Source organism: Podarcis erhardii, assembly GCF_964252035.2.
Source record: "Podarcis erhardii genome assembly, chromosome: 15".
NCBI lineage: Eukaryota > Metazoa > Chordata > Lepidosauria > Squamata > Lacertidae > Podarcis > Podarcis erhardii.
The window spans coordinates 29,805,948-29,822,683 of record NC_138505.1 but is presented as its reverse complement, the minus strand read 5'-3'; the positions used below and the strand labels follow the sequence as shown (position 1 = coordinate 29,822,683).

The 16,736-nt window shown below is 47.2% G+C and overlaps 1 protein-coding gene across 1 annotated transcript in view; it reads left to right on the top strand.

Annotated features, from left to right (window-relative positions):
* Positions 1–7,983, top strand: part of PPIL2 (peptidylprolyl isomerase like 2) — a 75,980-nt gene extending 67,997 nt beyond the window's left edge. Inside the window, exons 17-20 of the mRNA XM_081842803.1 lie at positions 396–468; positions 637–699; positions 1,679–1,818; positions 7,783–7,983. Of these exons, the coding sequence (XP_081698929.1) occupies positions 396–468; positions 637–699; positions 1,679–1,818; positions 7,783–7,876 (370 nt within the window). The 3' untranslated portion in view covers positions 7,877–7,983. The remainder of the gene's footprint in view (positions 1–395; positions 469–636; positions 700–1,678; positions 1,819–7,782) is intronic.
* The last annotated feature ends 8,753 nt before the right edge of the window (positions 7,984–16,736 follow it).

Here is a 16,736-nt window from a genome sequence, read left to right as displayed (position 1 = left end):
TTTTTAAAATAATTTTTATTAAGTACAAATTAGAAAACATACATATTTACAACAAGAGAAAATACAAAGAAAAAAGAAAATACATATAACCAAGGAAAAAAATTAGAGAATACTTTGCCTCTTTTCATATTTACAGTTATTTATACCTCTGTAAAATGCTATTCACAATGAAGGAGTGAAATGAAAGATAAGATTTCAGAAAAAAGAAAAAAAGAACAAAGAAAAATAAAGAAGTAAAAGAAAAGGATCATAGGTGAAATTTTTTAAAAGTAAATGATAGCTTTATGAAAGTGACCAAAATGTCGCAAATGCTTTTGGAACGATGCGTTCCGCCCCCCTCTTTCTCCCCACTTTGTTTTATCCCTCCACTCAGATTGTCTCTTTTTCTTTTACAGAGTGGTCGGTGGCTTTGAGACGCTGACAGCAATGGAGAACGTGGAGAGTGATCCCAAAACAGACCGTCCCAAGGTAGCATCACCTGCAGCAACAGGTTACTCGCCTGAACTTTGTGACTTCATTGTCCTCCGCCACTCCTGCGCTTGAGCACACTTTAAGCCCAAAGTTCAGGAGCGGTGGCACTGATCCGTGGAGTGCACCATATACTTAACCCACCCTCCCGTCTCCTTTTGTCCCCAGGAAGAAATAAAAATCACGTCGACGACTGTTTTCGTTGATCCATATGAAGAAGCAGATGCTCAGGTGATGATGGAAACTTGGGACATAAGCAGGCTAGCACAGAGAGCTACTCAAGCAGGAAATTAATTTAATACCTCCCTAGGCAGCCCTTAGTTCTGTGTGCGTGTGTTTGGTTGTGTCTGCGCTTTTGAATTTGAAGAAAACCTGACTTAATCGGATTTTATTTATTTACAACATTTGGGCGTGACATGCCCTTTAGGCAAGATTGTTTTACAGTTTACTTGCTTCTTTCTGATTACCTTTCTCTCTTACCTGCCTCCCCCCCCCCATGAGCATAGTTCTGCCCCCTTTGTTCCATTTTATCCTCATAAAAAGTGCAGACGATCCCATCTTTTGACTACAGTGGTGCCTTGCAAGAGGAAAAGAATCCGTTCCGCGAGTCTCTTCGTCTAGCGGTTTTTTTGTCTTGCGAAGCAAGCCCATTGACGGCTTAGCGGATTAGTGCTATTAGCGGCTTTTAGCAGCTTAGCGGATAAGCGGCTTAGCGGCTTAGAAAAAGGGGGGGAAGGGGGAAAAAGTCGGGAAAACTCGCAAGACATTTTCGTTTTGCGAAGCAAGCCCATAGGGAAATTCGTCTTGCGAAGCGCCTCCAGAACGGAAAACCCTTTCGTCTAGCGGGTTTTTCCATCTTGCGAGGCATTTGTCTTGCGGGGCACCACTGTATTTTAGTTGTTGATTTTCTGCATTTATATCCCACCTTCTTCTGCAAGGAGCTCAAGGCATGGTTCTCCCACTCCTCATTTAATTCCCCCACAGCAAACCCTGTGAAGGGGGTCACGATGAGAGGCAGTGACTGGCCAAAGGCCACTCAAGGGAACTTCATAGCTGAGTGGGATGATTTGAACCCTGCTCTGCCAGGTCCTAGTCCAGCACGCTCACCGCTTCGCCACACTGGCTCTCGATATCTAGATAGATGACCCTCTGGTCTGTTTGATATCATGCCTTTGGGGACCTTACCTGCTCTTGTGTCTTTCCTTCAAAGGTTGCCAAAGAGAGAGAGAAGGCCCAGCAAGAGGAGGAGGCAGCCAAGGAGAAGACCAAAGTCGTCGTCCCAAAGAAGGAGCAGCACATTCCGAAGACGTACCGGGAGGGTGTTGGGAAGTACATCAACATAGCTGCAGCGTGAGTTGTGCAACTGAACTTGAGAAGGGAAACTGCTCTGCATCTTTGTTACGTAGGCAAGATCAGACTGTTTGCCTTTTAGCCCCCAGTATTGTCAACTCAGGGACGCAGGTGGCTCTGTGGGTTAAACCACAGAGCCTAGGACTTGCCGATCAGAAGGTCGGCAGTTCGGATCCCCGCAACGGGGTGAGCTCCCGTTGCTCGGTCCCTGCTCCTGCCAACCTAGCAGTTCAAACGCACCTCAAAGTGCAAGTAGATAAATAGGTACTGCTCCGGCGGGAAGGTAAACAGCGTTTCCGTGCGCTGCTCTGGTTCTCCAGAAGCGGCTTAGTCATGCTGGCCACATGACCCGGAAGCTGTACGCCGGCCCCCTCGGCCAATAAAGCGAGATGAGCGCCGCAACCCCAAAGTCGGTCACGACTGGACCTAATGGTCTGGGGTCCCTTTACCCTTTACCTTATTGTATACTCTGACTGGCATCACACTCTCCAGGATATCAGGGAGGGTGTCATGTGCAACCTTCAAAAGCTGAAGGTGTTGGAGATGGGAATGTTTTCAGGAGGCGGCGGGTGGGGACAAGAGTTATTATTATTATTATTATTATTATTATTAGATTTATATCAGTAGTGTTTGAGTAGAGCAGTGAAAGTGAGTAGCTGTCAGGCTTCAGGGACTCGGCTCCCACCCCCCACCCCCCTGGCAGTAGATAGGCAGAACAAAGCGATAGGAGTCTCTTACCAGTTAGAAAGTTTAACGAGCACAGCGAGAGAACAAAGAATCCATTCCTAGGATGAAGGTGCTCTCAATGAAGGGTGCCACCCACTTCCCCCCTAGTCACTCCCGTCACTTCTGCGTCTTGCAACCTGATCTCAAAAGCACTGTGCTTTTTCTGAGCTGCCTCCTTATCTGCTCTCCTTGACCTTGGGCTGAGCGGATGGACGCTTTCCAGCAAAAGTCAATCTGCTAACTCTCTCTCTCTCTTTCACTTCTTCTCCTAGCTCAGGGGTCAGCAGCCCTTTTTAGCCATGGGCTGGTCCACCGTTCCTCAGACCATGTGGTGGGCCGGACTATATTTTGAAGGAAAAAAATGAACAAATTCCTATGCCCCACAAATAACCCAGAGATGCATTTTAAATAAAAGGACACATTCTACTCATGTAAAAACACGCTGATTCCCGGACCGTCTGCAGACCGGATTGAGAAGGCGATTGGGCCACATCCGGCCCACAGGCCTTAGGTTGCCTACCCATGTCCTAGCTGTACACCACCCAGTTCTTCGGTCTTCTGAACTATGCCCCTCTGCAAACCACTGTTCCAAATCTATACTGTTCCTCTGCTCCTGGGAAGATTCAGGATCCTGATCAGGAGCGGGGGGGGGGGGGGGAGGCTCCCATCGTTCCTCCTCATTGCCGCTTTCCTCAGCACAGTCCCTGACTCAGCAGGTTATTTTCTCTCTCAAGCACACACAATATGAACACTGCCTGTCTCATATCGCAAGCTTTACTCCTACTACTGCTGCTACTACTACTACTAATAATAATAAATTTTATTTATACCCTGCCCTCCCCAGCCAAGACCAGGCTCAGGGCAGCTAACAAGCAATAATAAAAACAAGTTGAATGAATACAACTTAAAAACAAGATTAAAATACAACATTAAAACATCAAAATGCAGCCTCATCACAGGAGGAGAAAGGAAAAAGGAAGAGGGGGAGGGAATCAAATCAACTCCAAGCCAAAGGCCGGGCAGAACAACTCTGTCTTACAGGCCCTGCGGAAAGAAATCAGATCCTACAGGGCCCTGGTCTCATGAGACAGAGCGTTCCACCAGGCCAGAGCCAGTGTTGAAAAGGCCATGGCTCTGGTTGAGGCTAATCTAACTTCCTTAGGGCCCGGGACCTCTAGGGTGTTGCTATTTATGGACTTTAAGGTCCTCCGTGGGGCATACCGGGAGAGGCGGTCCTGTAGGTACGAGGGTCCTAGGCCGTGAAGGGCTTTAAAGGTTAAAACCAGCACCTTAAACCTGATCCTGTACTCCACCGGGAGCCAGTGCAGCTGGTATAGCACCGGGTGAATGTGATCCCGCAGTGAGGACCCCATAAGGAGTCTCGCCATGGCATTCTGCACCCGCTGGAGTTTCTGGGTCAGTCTCAAGGGCAGCCCCACGTAGAGCGAGTTACAATAATCCAGTCTGAAGGTGACCGTCGCTTGGATCACAGTGGCTAGGTCAGGGCAAAGCACGTGCTTTGTCCCATATTCAGACCACAGGATCTCTAGCTGGGACAGAGAAGCTGTGGCTGCCCATATGTGGTTGGACACCAGATTAAACTTGCACCAGCAAGGCCAAAGGTTCCCAGGTTGCTCATTCCTGATCTGAAGTATTTGTTGTATCTGAGATGTAACTGGCCATTTAGGTTTCAGCCAATTTGTGTCCTGAATGGGATGGCCATTCCCACCATGTTTAGAGTAGTGCATTTTGTCCTTGCTGCTGCTGCTAACGCTACATCCAAAGTGCTTGCCGCTGGACCAGGCCATTGGCCCACCTAGTCAACATCCTGTTCTCACAGTGGCCAACCCAGTGTGTATGGGAAGCCCAAAAGCAGGAGCTGAGTGCAACAGCGGTCTCACCACTTGAAACATACTTTTAAAAGAAAGCAAGTTGGGAATCTAGGACTTATGGTTCGTCCATCGCTGTAGATGCCCATCTATGGATGGAAGGAGGCGAATGGCAGCTGAGTGGAGCTGAAGGGGTGGGCCTCCCTGTCTCCCCTTTCCCTCATGATAGTGTTGGCTCAAGGGTTCATCCCAGTAAATCACTACAAAGTATTAAAATGCCTGGAACGCTTGGGGAGGTTTGCAGAGGAGAGCCCATTTTCACCAAAGTTCCTCCTGCCTCTTTCTCCTTCCCTTAAAAAATGAAAAGCGAGCGAATGAGAGAGGGGAAAAACTTGAGCGAGTGAACGAGAGTGAATTGATGGCAGTTACCCTGGTGTGATCCACTTTAGATTAGACTAGGGCCCACCAGTTGAAGACAAACAGCCTGAGGCGAAGGTGTGATGTTTCGTTGACCGATGTTGCTTCTTGCCTGTGATACGAAGCCATGCCAGGAGCCCATTGAGTTTAAAATTGCTTTTTCTCCTCCAGTCTTGGTTTGCCATGAAGATGCGGAGGGGAAATAATTGATGCCTGTTCGCAGGGAGTCTGGCTCCTCTGGCGTGCTTCTCTTTCACTCCTCTCTTCCAGTCTTAAGTTCCATTTTTTAAAAGGGGAGAGTGTAGCTTGATGGGAGGATCATTCGGAGTCCATGGCCTGCCCCCCCCTTTGGGCACATAGTCATTAGACGACTGTGAGTGTGAGCAGGAGATTGTGGCAGCCTTAGGAGGAGTCAGGAATAGCAGGGGTGGGTGGTGGTGGGAGCTGAAGGGTTTAGCAGCTGCCTTTCCTAGGAAAGCCAGCGTTGCACACAGATCAAGAGTTCCTAAGCACTGAAAAGATTACGATAACCCATTTGTAATTCAAAATGAACCCAACGAGAAACGGAAAGACAACTTTTTGCTTTTTTGAATAATAATAATAATAATAATAATAATAATAATAATTTATTATTTGTACCCCGCCCATCTGGCTGGGTTTCCCCAGCCACTCTGGGCGGCTTCCATCAAAACCCAAAATACACTAAAATATCACAGATTAAAAACTTCCCTGAACAGGGCTGCCTTAAGATGTCTTCTGAATGACAGGAGAATTGATGTGTGTGCCAAAATGTGCATTCGTGTTATACACAACCCATGGTGGGATCTGATTTCAAGGTGCTGGTTTTAACCTTTAAAGCCCTATACGGCCTAGAACCCTCGTACCTACGGGACCGCCTCTCCTGGTATGTCCCACAGAGGATCTTACAGTCTTCAAATAAAAACATCTTTGAGATCCCAGGCCACAGGGAGGTTAGGCTGGCCTCAACCAGAGCCAGGGCTTTTTCAGCCGTGGCCCCGATCTGGTGGAACGCTCTGTCACAAGAGACTAGGGCCCTGCAGGACTTGACATCTTTCCGCAGGGCCTGCAAGACATAGCTGTTCCACCAGGCCTTTGGCCAGGGCACAGCCTGACCCCCTCCTTTGGTAATTCTTCACAGAACTCTAGCCCAATGGTTGCCATCAATTTGATTCAGAATTGACTTTAGAATGAACTGATTTTAGAATGTATTTTAATTAATTGATTGTGATTTTATGTAAACTGTGTTACTTTTACTGTTGTTAGCCGCTCTGAACCCAGCTTCGGCTGGGGAGGGCGGGATATAAATAAAATTTTATTATTATCTATTATTATTATTCATAGAATAGTTTGTAGAGTTGGAAGGGTCCCTGAGGGTCATCTAGTCCAACCCCTGGAATGCAGGGATATTTTGCCCAGTGGGGTGGGGCTCAAACCCATGACCCTGAGATTAAGTGTCTTGTGCTGTACCAATTTCCTCATGGTCTTTAAATCTACGTTGGTAGGATAGCCCCCCTGGTTTCTTTTTTGGTTTGGTTTTGGTGGGGATACATAACGATAAAAAAAGAACAGGGGAAAATGGGGAAAGACGGCACAATGGAGTATAAGGAAGTCTAAAAAAGTTCTGGTTTTCACCATGATATCCACATTGGTGCTTTTTAAAATATATATATACTAAATCCTTTCAAAAACTTCTCAATTTGTGTGTGTGTTCCTGCTCCGCTGGTGCCCTAAGCATCTACTTAGTCTGCCCACTGGGTAACCTAGCACTGCTTGCTCCCTGACCAAAGGCACGAAGAGCAGGACAGAGTGTGAGACGAGAGCAGCCTCAGCTTTGCAATACACTGGGGCTTCCAAGGCCAGCTGGGGTTCCTTGGCGGGGGGTCTGGACCAGCTCAAGGCCAACACCCACCCAGACTTGCTAGCCACACTGAGGTCCAGCTCCGAGGGTCTTCTGGTGGGTTCCCTCACTGCAAGAATTAAAGTTGCAGGGAACCAGGCAGAGGGCCTTCGCAGGAGTCGCATCCCTGTGGAATACCCTCCCGTCAGATGTCAAGGAGATAAATGACTGTACAACTTGTTGAAGGCATCCCTGTATCAGGAAGTTTTTAATATTGGATGCTTTTCTATTTGTTGGAAGCCTCCCAGAGTAGCTGGAGCAGCCCAGTCAGATTTTTATTGTTACTATTAGTTACAAAGCAGGATATAAATCTATGAAATACATATTTTTTAAAAAGCAAACAGTACCTCAGGTTCTTCATTTTTTTGAGCAAGAGAAGATCTCAGTACTCTGCTGTTGAGCAGATGGCAGTGGGGACTGAGACTCAGGGTTAGAGCCTAAGCTTTCCATTTTGAAGGTGGCAGGTTCAATCCCCAGCATCTCGCTAAAAAAGGAATCTCAGGTGGACTTTTTGTGGGAGACTCCAAAGAGCGTGCTGCTGATCGGAGTAGACCAGCATTTGCCAACTTGGTGCCCTCCAGATGTTTTAGGCTTCAACTCCCATCAGCCACACAGCGCAACTGCTGTGGCTGATGGGAGTTGTAGTTCAAAATGCCTGGAGGACTCGCAAGTGTTCAGATGCTCCAACTGAACAGTACGAGACTGGCGGAACAAGTCGTCTTACTATACAGAAGCTTTATGTGTTCATAGGAAAGCCACACCCACCCCGTGGTTTCATTGGGGAGGCCCAGATTCACACACCCTATTCAGTAACAGAACAGTACCGAGTGACCAGTCACCCTTTTTCAGCCTAACCTGCTTCACAAGATGGTTGTGAGGATCAAGAGGAGGGAGGAGGAGTGCTGCTCTTTGGATTGATGGGTGGGGCAGAAGATGTAAATAAAAAGGGCTGCCCTCTATCCTGGTTGCATGCACTCAGAAGGAAGTCCGATTGAACTCATTGGGGTTCGTTTCCCTAGGTGGGTGGGGTTTGGCTCACAGCCTGAGCCCTGACCAGTGTGGTTTCCATTACAGGAAGCGAGTGGCTGAAGATGATGGGCCGTCCACCAGCACAGCTGCAAAGAAAGAGAAGAAGAGCACAGGCTTTGGGGACTTCAGCTCCTGGTAGGGACCAAAAACCCAACTGTAACCAGGCCTGGACTCTGGACAGAGAAAGCCCAAGTTGTACATCTCCCCTGCAGCAGGCAAAGAAACCCAAACCCAACCAGTTGAAAACAATTCTTTGCCCTTTCTCTTTCTCTCTCAAGCCCTTCTCAGGAAGAACCATTTTGCTTTTTCAGCGAGCTGCTGTGCTCCCTAATTCAAGGAGGATTCTTAATGCTTTGTTGCTCAGTAGATTTATCAGCAGAACACGAGAGGATGCTAAAAACAGATGAATGAGTGAGGTTCTATTCCCGGCTTAAATGGGTAATTGCCAGATTTCAGAGGAGGCGGCGAGAGCATTAGCGCTGTACCCTTGTTGCAGGAGACACATAACCCTTTACGCCTTCCCAATTTTAATTTGTAAACACCGCCTGAGCAGCCTCCCTCCATTTCACACCTCCTACTGCACTGTATGAGAGCAACCTTCCTGCTGCTTAGAAGCATCCACCCCTTCTCTCTCTGGGCTCTGGGATCATAACAGAGCTGCAGCTGTCCAGTGTCCTCTCTATTAGGAATACAGTTCTGAGCTCCCAGGTTTGACGGAGGGATCTGCATCAGTTCGGTTCAGAACTTTTGCTTGCAGGCACAAATCGAAGCTCAACTGTCCCCCCTCATTTTTGATGTGCAGCATGAAGAGGTTGCAGTTAGGACACAGTTAGACAAATGGCCTCTCACTTTAAGAAGCACAGGGACCAGACTGGAGGGTTTGCTGACTCCTTTGCCCACACTTTTTATCATTTGCAAATTCCCTCCAAATGCTTTTGACCCTTTGGGGTGACGCTTAGGAGGAGAATCAACTAGAAGATGCCATTTGGAGAGGAATCAGTCAGCAAGGAGCAGTTTGAGCCTTCTCTCTGCTTGAAGCTAGCCCCTCCTAAACCTACTATCCTCATTAACAAAAATGGCCGCCCAGCAGTCACCGAGTGCATTTCTGTGCAATGCGCATTCTGCCCTTTCTGCTAAATATGGGCAGAGTTAAGGTGTGCCTGGAGCCCCACATTGCTTAGAAGCATTGACTAAGTGAATGCCAAATGCCAGTTTATAGTCCAATGGAGACAAGTTTGCTTATGTATATATGTATTTCTATTTTCATATAATTCAAAAAATATATTTATAGGTAAAGAAAAGAAGCATCCCCACCACCACCGGCACAGATATGTGCAACTTTTCTAGCTGTCTGGATTGCAGGAAATCAATCGAAAGGGCTCGCTGTTAACAGGAAGTTGTAATAAAAGAAAGACGCTAGCTAGACAGTCATTGATTACATTTGCTTTTACTCATTGGCCTTGTTCACATGTAACAGTAAACCGTAGTCAGTAATGTAATAAACCATGGCTTACTCTGACCAAGCAGTGTGCTGCTTAGTCGCTTCCTCTCTGTTCTGCCTTGTCCCCTCTGGGAGAAACAAACGATGAGTTCTGAGTCTAACATAATACTGAATCAAGCTTTGTGGTTCGTTTCTCCCCCAGACTGGCCAGGTGGAGCAAAAGGAGTGAACTGGTTTTTGGGCACCAGAAGTTGCTAATGATGGGTTACTGTTATGTGCTACCTGGGCCGGTATCCAAAAGCAGTGAAACCACCTCTTGGCGAAGGTTGCCCAAATAATGTGGCCAGTCCTACTCCTTCACTTCCGATGTACAGACCACACCCTCCCTGGGAGCCAGTCTAGAATACTTAAATGATCTTTGCAGACTGAGCAACAGGGATTGCTGCTAAAAGACTGGCTCCGAATTCCATCCACCCACAGACCATCCTAATAGCAGCACCCTGGCCAGACACATTGGGGTATTTACTTCTGCTGCTTGGACTGATCAACTGACATCCCTTGGCAAGAAGTGAGGATCTCTTGCTTGAGAAAATAATTTTTTATATCACAGTACCACCTTGTTTATGAAGAAAGAAAACATCAAGTCCCCTTGACACAAAATTGTAGCAGGACAGTTTCTGTGCTACAGTGTTTTTTTCCATTAAAGATTTAAATTTTCATTTGCTTCCTGCTTTCCCATTCAGTTTTTCCAGGACCCTGCCAAAACTCTTTTGTTTGGCTTGCCAGGAAATGAGTCACCTATATTTTCTAAGATTCTTCCTGGAGCCTTGATTTCTTTTGAGGAAATGATTTGCAGCTCTATAAGGAATTCAGCCTTGTTTGAAAAGAGGAACATGGAACCTTCAGTTTATTTTCTGTGTGTGTGTTTAAAGCAGAGACAAGAAGTGTCAACAGCTGGCCTTCTAGGCGGCTGGTGTGAGGAGCCTAGTGCACCAGAAAAGTCCACTGCCTTTGCTGTTTAATTAAAAGCTATCTTCTTCTTTAGTGATCACTCGTAGCTGAGTAAGATTGTCTTCCACGAACACAGTTTTAACAGTGAGGCCGTGAGGGACTGTGGAGGCCAATTCTGGATCCACACCTCCTTCGACAGTGGGGACATAGGTTTTTGGGCAGGAGTTGATCACGGTGAGGGTTTGCCAAGCGTGCCTTCCTCTTAGCACGTTTCTCCCTTGCGTCCTGAGTTCAAGCCCATGACACCTTTGGTAAAGGCTGTTCTCTACTTGGAGCGCTCGCAGGCCAGTGTTTCCCAGTTGTCTGTGTCTATACTAGATTTTTGAAGATTTGCCTTGAGAGAGTCTTTAAACCTCTTTTGTTGACCACCAGCATTACACTTTCCATTTGTAAGTTCAGAATACAGTCATACCTCATGTTGCATCTGCTTCAGGTTACGTGTTTTTGTGTTGCGTCTCGCAGCAACCCGGAAGTACCCAAACGGGTTACTTCCGGGTTCCGCCTCTTGTGCAGAAGCGGTAAATCACACCACGCGCATGCGCAGATGCGGCACTTCGGCTTGCGTCAGTTATGTGTTACGGACGCGCCTCCGGAACGGATCCCGTCCGTAACACGGGGTTCCACTGTAGAGTAGTTGCTTTAGAATACAATAATCAGGCACCCAACACATCATGACCAGTCCAACGAAGTTGATGTTGAAGAATCATTGCTTCATCACTGGCATTAGTTCACCTGTCTTCCCAAGTGACGTGTAGAATTTTTCAGAGATACTGTTGATAGAATCTTTTCAAATATATGCAATTTCACCTAAACATGTGGTGCCTTGGAACGTAACCCCTGCTTAAATTGGAATTGCCTGTACTGCATCCAAACTGTGTGCAAGGGATGCCGTACTTGGAAAAGGGAAAAGATGGTTTAAAATGAATTCTGATTAAATGCCTGGAAATAACAACAGAGTGGGAGCCTGCTTGACTTCAGCCGATGGGGAGTTCCATAAAATGGAGCCTACATTTCTAAAAGTATGGCTCCTGGTACGTATGAGTCATTCATCGGAGCTTTGAGGGACCACCAACAGTGACTACCCTGTAGACCTCAGGGATATAAGAGGTTAGAGGTATCCTGGACCCAAGATGCCTAGTTACTCACCTGTCCTCTGAGCAGCAATCCAGACTGATCTCAACCCCAAAGAGAAAGAATCGCTGCTTGGTCATCTGTCATCACTCTAGAGGTGTGTGTCGTTGTTTGTGAAAGTGACTGCTTTGGAGAGCCTCACATCAAATACCTCCCAAAAGCTGTAACCAGCACACTTTTTTCCTATTCTCCTCACAGAAGGTGGCTTCCTGGGGGCAGGGGGTAGAATATATCAGGGTTGAACAGAAGATGCAGTAATTAGACTATATAAGCCAAACCGGTGCTTTAAAAACGGACAGAACTATTACAAAGGAAAAAGCAGGTTTTAGCAGGAGCAAAGGTCTGATGAGCGAAAGGAAATCAAAACTGTCTACATCAAAAGTGCTTCTGAGACAAGAGGCTTGCTGCCTGGAACTGAATACAGAATCACCCAGATGTATGAAGCAGAAGATGAGAGAGAGAGTGTGTTTATAAAGAAAAGCAATTAATTCTGTTTGCTGCAGATTGGTTTTCAATTTGTGGCTGGACATGCAAGAGGAAATAGTTATCTTGAAGAAGACAGGCAGTGCCTCTTCCCTGTGACTTTAGAACCTCTCGCTCAAAATCATTGATCAGCTAAACAAAAGAGGATTGGGAAGGGATGAAAGCTGGCAGAAACCATTTCTTGCCCTGATTGGTGACACTTTCATGAGTCACTTGCTTACGTGACAACACAGTGACGCCACAACATATGACTGTCTTCCATTTGAAAGCCATAAATTCTACTTCAGATGGCCTCATATTCCAGGGCTTAACTGCAGCCTGAGCTTAGCTCAGGGTTTCCCAAATTTGGGTCTCCAGCTGATTTTGGACTACAACTCCCATCATCCATAGGTAACGGGACCAGTGGTCAAGGATGATGGGGATTGTAGTCCAACAACAGCTGGCGACCCAAGTTTGGGAAACGCTGGCATAGCAGGTGCTTATTACTACCGCTGTGCCAGGGAAAAGTTTGCCTGCTTAACTTGTGCATCAGAAGTTCCTGTTTAAAAGTACTTCAACCAAACATGGCTGGAGGGTGGGGCTGGGGCTCCAGTGAGATACAGTCGCTGGCACTGTAGTCTCCAAAATTGGCTCTATATTTTCAGGCAACAACATTCAAGTGAGCAGTGGAGTAACGCTATAGGGGATCATTATTCAGGAGGTTATGTCTATCTTATGCCCTGTTCACAGATCACAGGAGAACACTGTTCCCTTTGTTTATATAAGCACCATCAATATGCATGGTGCCTTTACATGCTTGCTTCATTGCTTGTTGGGCCCTCCTCCTCAATCTGTGGAAAGAAAAGTAGCTGAAGTTAGCCCTGCCACTGGGCCAACTATCACACTGTGTTGTACCCAGTGCAGTACTATGTTAAAGTCGCCTGTTGGTATAGTTGCTCTGAGGGAATGTTGTTATGCATGGGAAAAAGCAGGTACACCATCAAAATAGTGTGCAACAGATTGCACAAGAATTAGCTGTTGCGAACTTCGGTAGTGGAAAACTGAGTTGGATTCCTTTAGTGGGCCACCTTTATCCTTGTCTTCCCCTGACACTAGGACTTTTGCGCTAGCAGACAGAACATTGGTTATAGGTCTTGACACCTTAAGCTGCTCCATGCCATTTGTCAGAAGAGAACAAAATATGTATAGGAAGGAATTTGGGTACCACCACTGAAAAGGCTTTGGAAAAGATCTTAATTATCTGTTCACCATAGTCATTTATGTCTGATAGTTTTGGGGGGGCTCAAGGTGACCAACCATAGTTTCATAAAAGCTGTATTCTTCCCCTAGGTAAAGGTAAAGGTACCCCTGCCCGTACGGGCCAGTCATGTCTGACTCTAGGCTTGTGCGCTCATCTCACTTAAGAGGCCGGGGGCCAGCGCTGTCCGGAGACACTTCCGGGTCACGTGGCCAGCGTGACGAAGCTGCTCTGCCGAGCCAGCACCAGCGCAGCACACAGAAACGGCGTTTACCTTCCCACCATAAAGCGGTACCTATTTATCTACTTGCACTTAGGGGTGCTTTCAAACTGCTAGGTGGGCAGGAGCTGGGACCGAAAGACGGGAGCTCACCCCACCGCGGGGATTCGAACCGCCGACCATGCGATCGGCAAGCCCTAGGCACTGAGGTTTTACCCACAGCGCCACCCGCGTCCCCTAGAAGACTCCTAATAGTGGCTGCTATCCTCCTCATCATCATTATTAGAAAATTTGTATACTGCCTTATACCCGTAGATCTTAAGGCGGTTCACAAGATAAAACTCTGAATAATAAGTTTATTGTAGCATAGGTTTCTGTGGATTAGAATCAGATGCATGGAGCGTCATCCTCAGTTTGCAGGCTATGTATATACAGTACAGGGTTCTGCAGGTAGGTGATTGCAAACTCTGAGATCAGAGGGAAGTGAAGTACCGATAGTAATGTTATTGGGTTATGGAAGTAGGGCAAAGTAAAAAGAAAGAAAGAAAAGACAAATATTCCTGTTTCCCTTACAGAATTATATACCCAACTATGGCACTCTTGAAACTTTGCTGTGCTTTCCCTCCCCCCTCCCCCCATTGATCAAATCATAGATGTCATGGGGAAACCAATTACTTAAATATCCCTATAACATAGGAAGCTGCCTTGCACTGAGTCAGAGCATTGGCCTTTCTAACAGTAGGGTTGCACCTTGGTTTTCTAAGAACAGCTTAGTTCTTGAATGTTTTGGCTCCTGAACACCGCAAACCCGGAAGTGAGTGTTCTGGTTTGTGAACTATTTTTGGAAGCTGAACGTCTGACGGTGCTTCCGATTGGCTGCAGGAGCTTCCTGCAGCCAAATGGGAAGCCACACTTTGGTTTCTGAATGTTTTGGAAGTTGAACGGACTTCCGGAACAGATTCCGTTCAACTTGATTGTATTATCTGCACTGTCTGGCAGCAGCTTTCCAGGTTCTCAGGCAGGGGTCTCTTCTTGCCCTGCCTAGAAATGCTGGGGATTGAACCAGGGACCCTCTGCATGAGGGCAGATGCTCTACCACTGAGCTATGAAATTTTCTAACCTATCCCTCAACACACACTCACTGACAGTAGAGTGGAAAATACTCATGTCTAGTTTATCAAACTGAATCTGGATGAAGATGCCAATGGTTTGTTTTCAGTTCTGCTGTGGGGATGGGGGGAAGGGACAAAGAACTGATAATGAACGGGGTCCTCAAAGATAGGCGCAATAGATGACCACATTTTAAAATTACCGTATTTTTCGCTCCATAAGACACACTTTTTGCCTCCTAAAAAGTAAGGGGAAATGTGTGTGCGTCTTATGGAGCGAATGCAGGGGGGAGACAGGCAGGAAAAGCCTCCAAGAGCCACACACAAGCTCCATGCGGCTCTTGTGGGCTTTTCCCCAGGAGGGAGAAGGGACTGACGCGGCCAGTCAGTCCCTTCTCCCTCCTCGTAGAAAAGCCCGCAGGAGCCACGCACTCCTTAAAGGGTGTGCGGCTCCTGTGGGCTTTTGCGGGAGATGGGAGAATCGCCATAGCCACGCGCAGCCTCTCCCGGCTGGAGGGGCTGCGCGCGGCTAAAGGGGAAGCCAAGACAGCGAGCGGGATGGATCCCGCTTGCTGTCTTGGCTTCTTTGCTCTTTGGGGCTGGGTGGGGGATTTCCCCCCCCCCTTGATTTCCCCCTCTAAAAACTAGGTGCGCCTTATGGTCCGGTGCGCCTTATGGAGCGAAAAATACAGTATGTATTTACTTAGATGCACTTCTGCTCCCCTCTTCTACCAGGACTGTTCCTGCCTGACTACCTAAAGACTCTCCCACAACCCACCCTGGTCCCACACAAGACCATTCAAAATCTATGGTCCAAAATTAATCAAACTGCGCCACTGCTTACTTTGCTTGTTCCTCACAACTGGCTCCTTGCAGGACTAAGGGCCGTGTTGCAACCCCCTGTGTCTTCCTGAAGCTGTAAAGGAAGCCTTTGAGGAGATTGGGACAAGTGATTACAGAAAAAGGAGCAAATGCATTGGTGTGTGTTTTTGGCCTGTTTGGCTTCACTTGATGGTCAATGGCCATCATCTGCCATGTGCAAGGAACAAAAGCTTTTATCCGCTAAGGCCTCACTTGGTTTCTGCCCAGGCTGTTTGCTTATAGCCTCTGGTTCATCAGGTCATAATAAGCCACTGTTGCAGTCCAGTGTATATGTCTTGCTCACTGTTTCAGCCTAGCATGTGGCATGAATCAATCCAATCTCTGTCATCTTCCACCAAGCTGAAAAACTGCTGCCTTTGAGGATGATCTCACTCCTCTGGGAACAGGCGCCAAAGGAAGTATTGTTTTGCTGCGCTCCCCCCCCCATATTCCCCCTCCCCAAAGATGTGAATGATAACAACTCTGCTGGAAATAGAAAACAAAGAGGGAGGGAGACTGATGGGAAGATGAGGGTGATTTCTCTGAGACATTATGACCCAGTGTATATGCCATTCAAACATAAACGCCTAAATTGGCTGAAACATAAGATGTGGTTTTAAAATGATGTGCGCGCTCTCTCTCATTCTCCAGTTAAATAACAAGAAAGACGGCAAAAAAAAACCAGTTTTATGTCATGCATCTACTGAGATGGGTTTGCTGGCCAAGGCCTTTGCAACCATGCTTCCTGAGCCTAGAACTGGACACCCAATTCAATCATCTCTTCGATAAATACAAATAGAGCCTTGATAACAGCAAATTTGTTTGTAGATGAGCGTTTGCACGTGGGGGCGGTGCTGTCTCTTCATTTCATTTATTTTACAGAATTTTGTAGGGTGCTCAATTGTTGAAAAGGGACACGGGTGGCGCTGTGGGTTAAACCACAGAGCCTAGGACTTGCCGATCAGAAGGTCGGCGGTTCAAATCCCCATGACGGGGTGAGCTCCCGTTGCTCGGTCCCTGCTCCTGCCAACCTAGCAGTTCGAAAGCACGTCAAAGTGCAAGTAGATGAATAGGTACCACTCCGGCGGGAAGGTAAATGGTGTTTCCGTGCGCTGCTCTGGTTCGCCAGAAGCGGCTTAGTCATGCTGGCCACATGACCTGGAAGCTGTACGCCGGCTTCCTTGGCCAATAAAGCGAGATGAGCGCCGCAACCCCAGAGTCGGCCACGACTGGACCTAATGGCCAGGGGTCCCTTTATCTTTTACAATTGTTGAAACCTCAAAGGGGTTTGCATAAAAATCCATTGGAATTATTGATAAAAGACTGAAGTGCAAAGCAAGCTGGCCGCTATCTTGACAATAGGATAGATGCAGCAGATGGGACTCACGGGGAATTTTTCCCCAAGGGGCAAGAGATGCCTCCTGAAAACCGATAGCATCCATTGAGATTACAGAAGAGAAAGCAAACAAGCAGAGAGGTGCCTTGGATTTCACAAGAGCCTAAGCT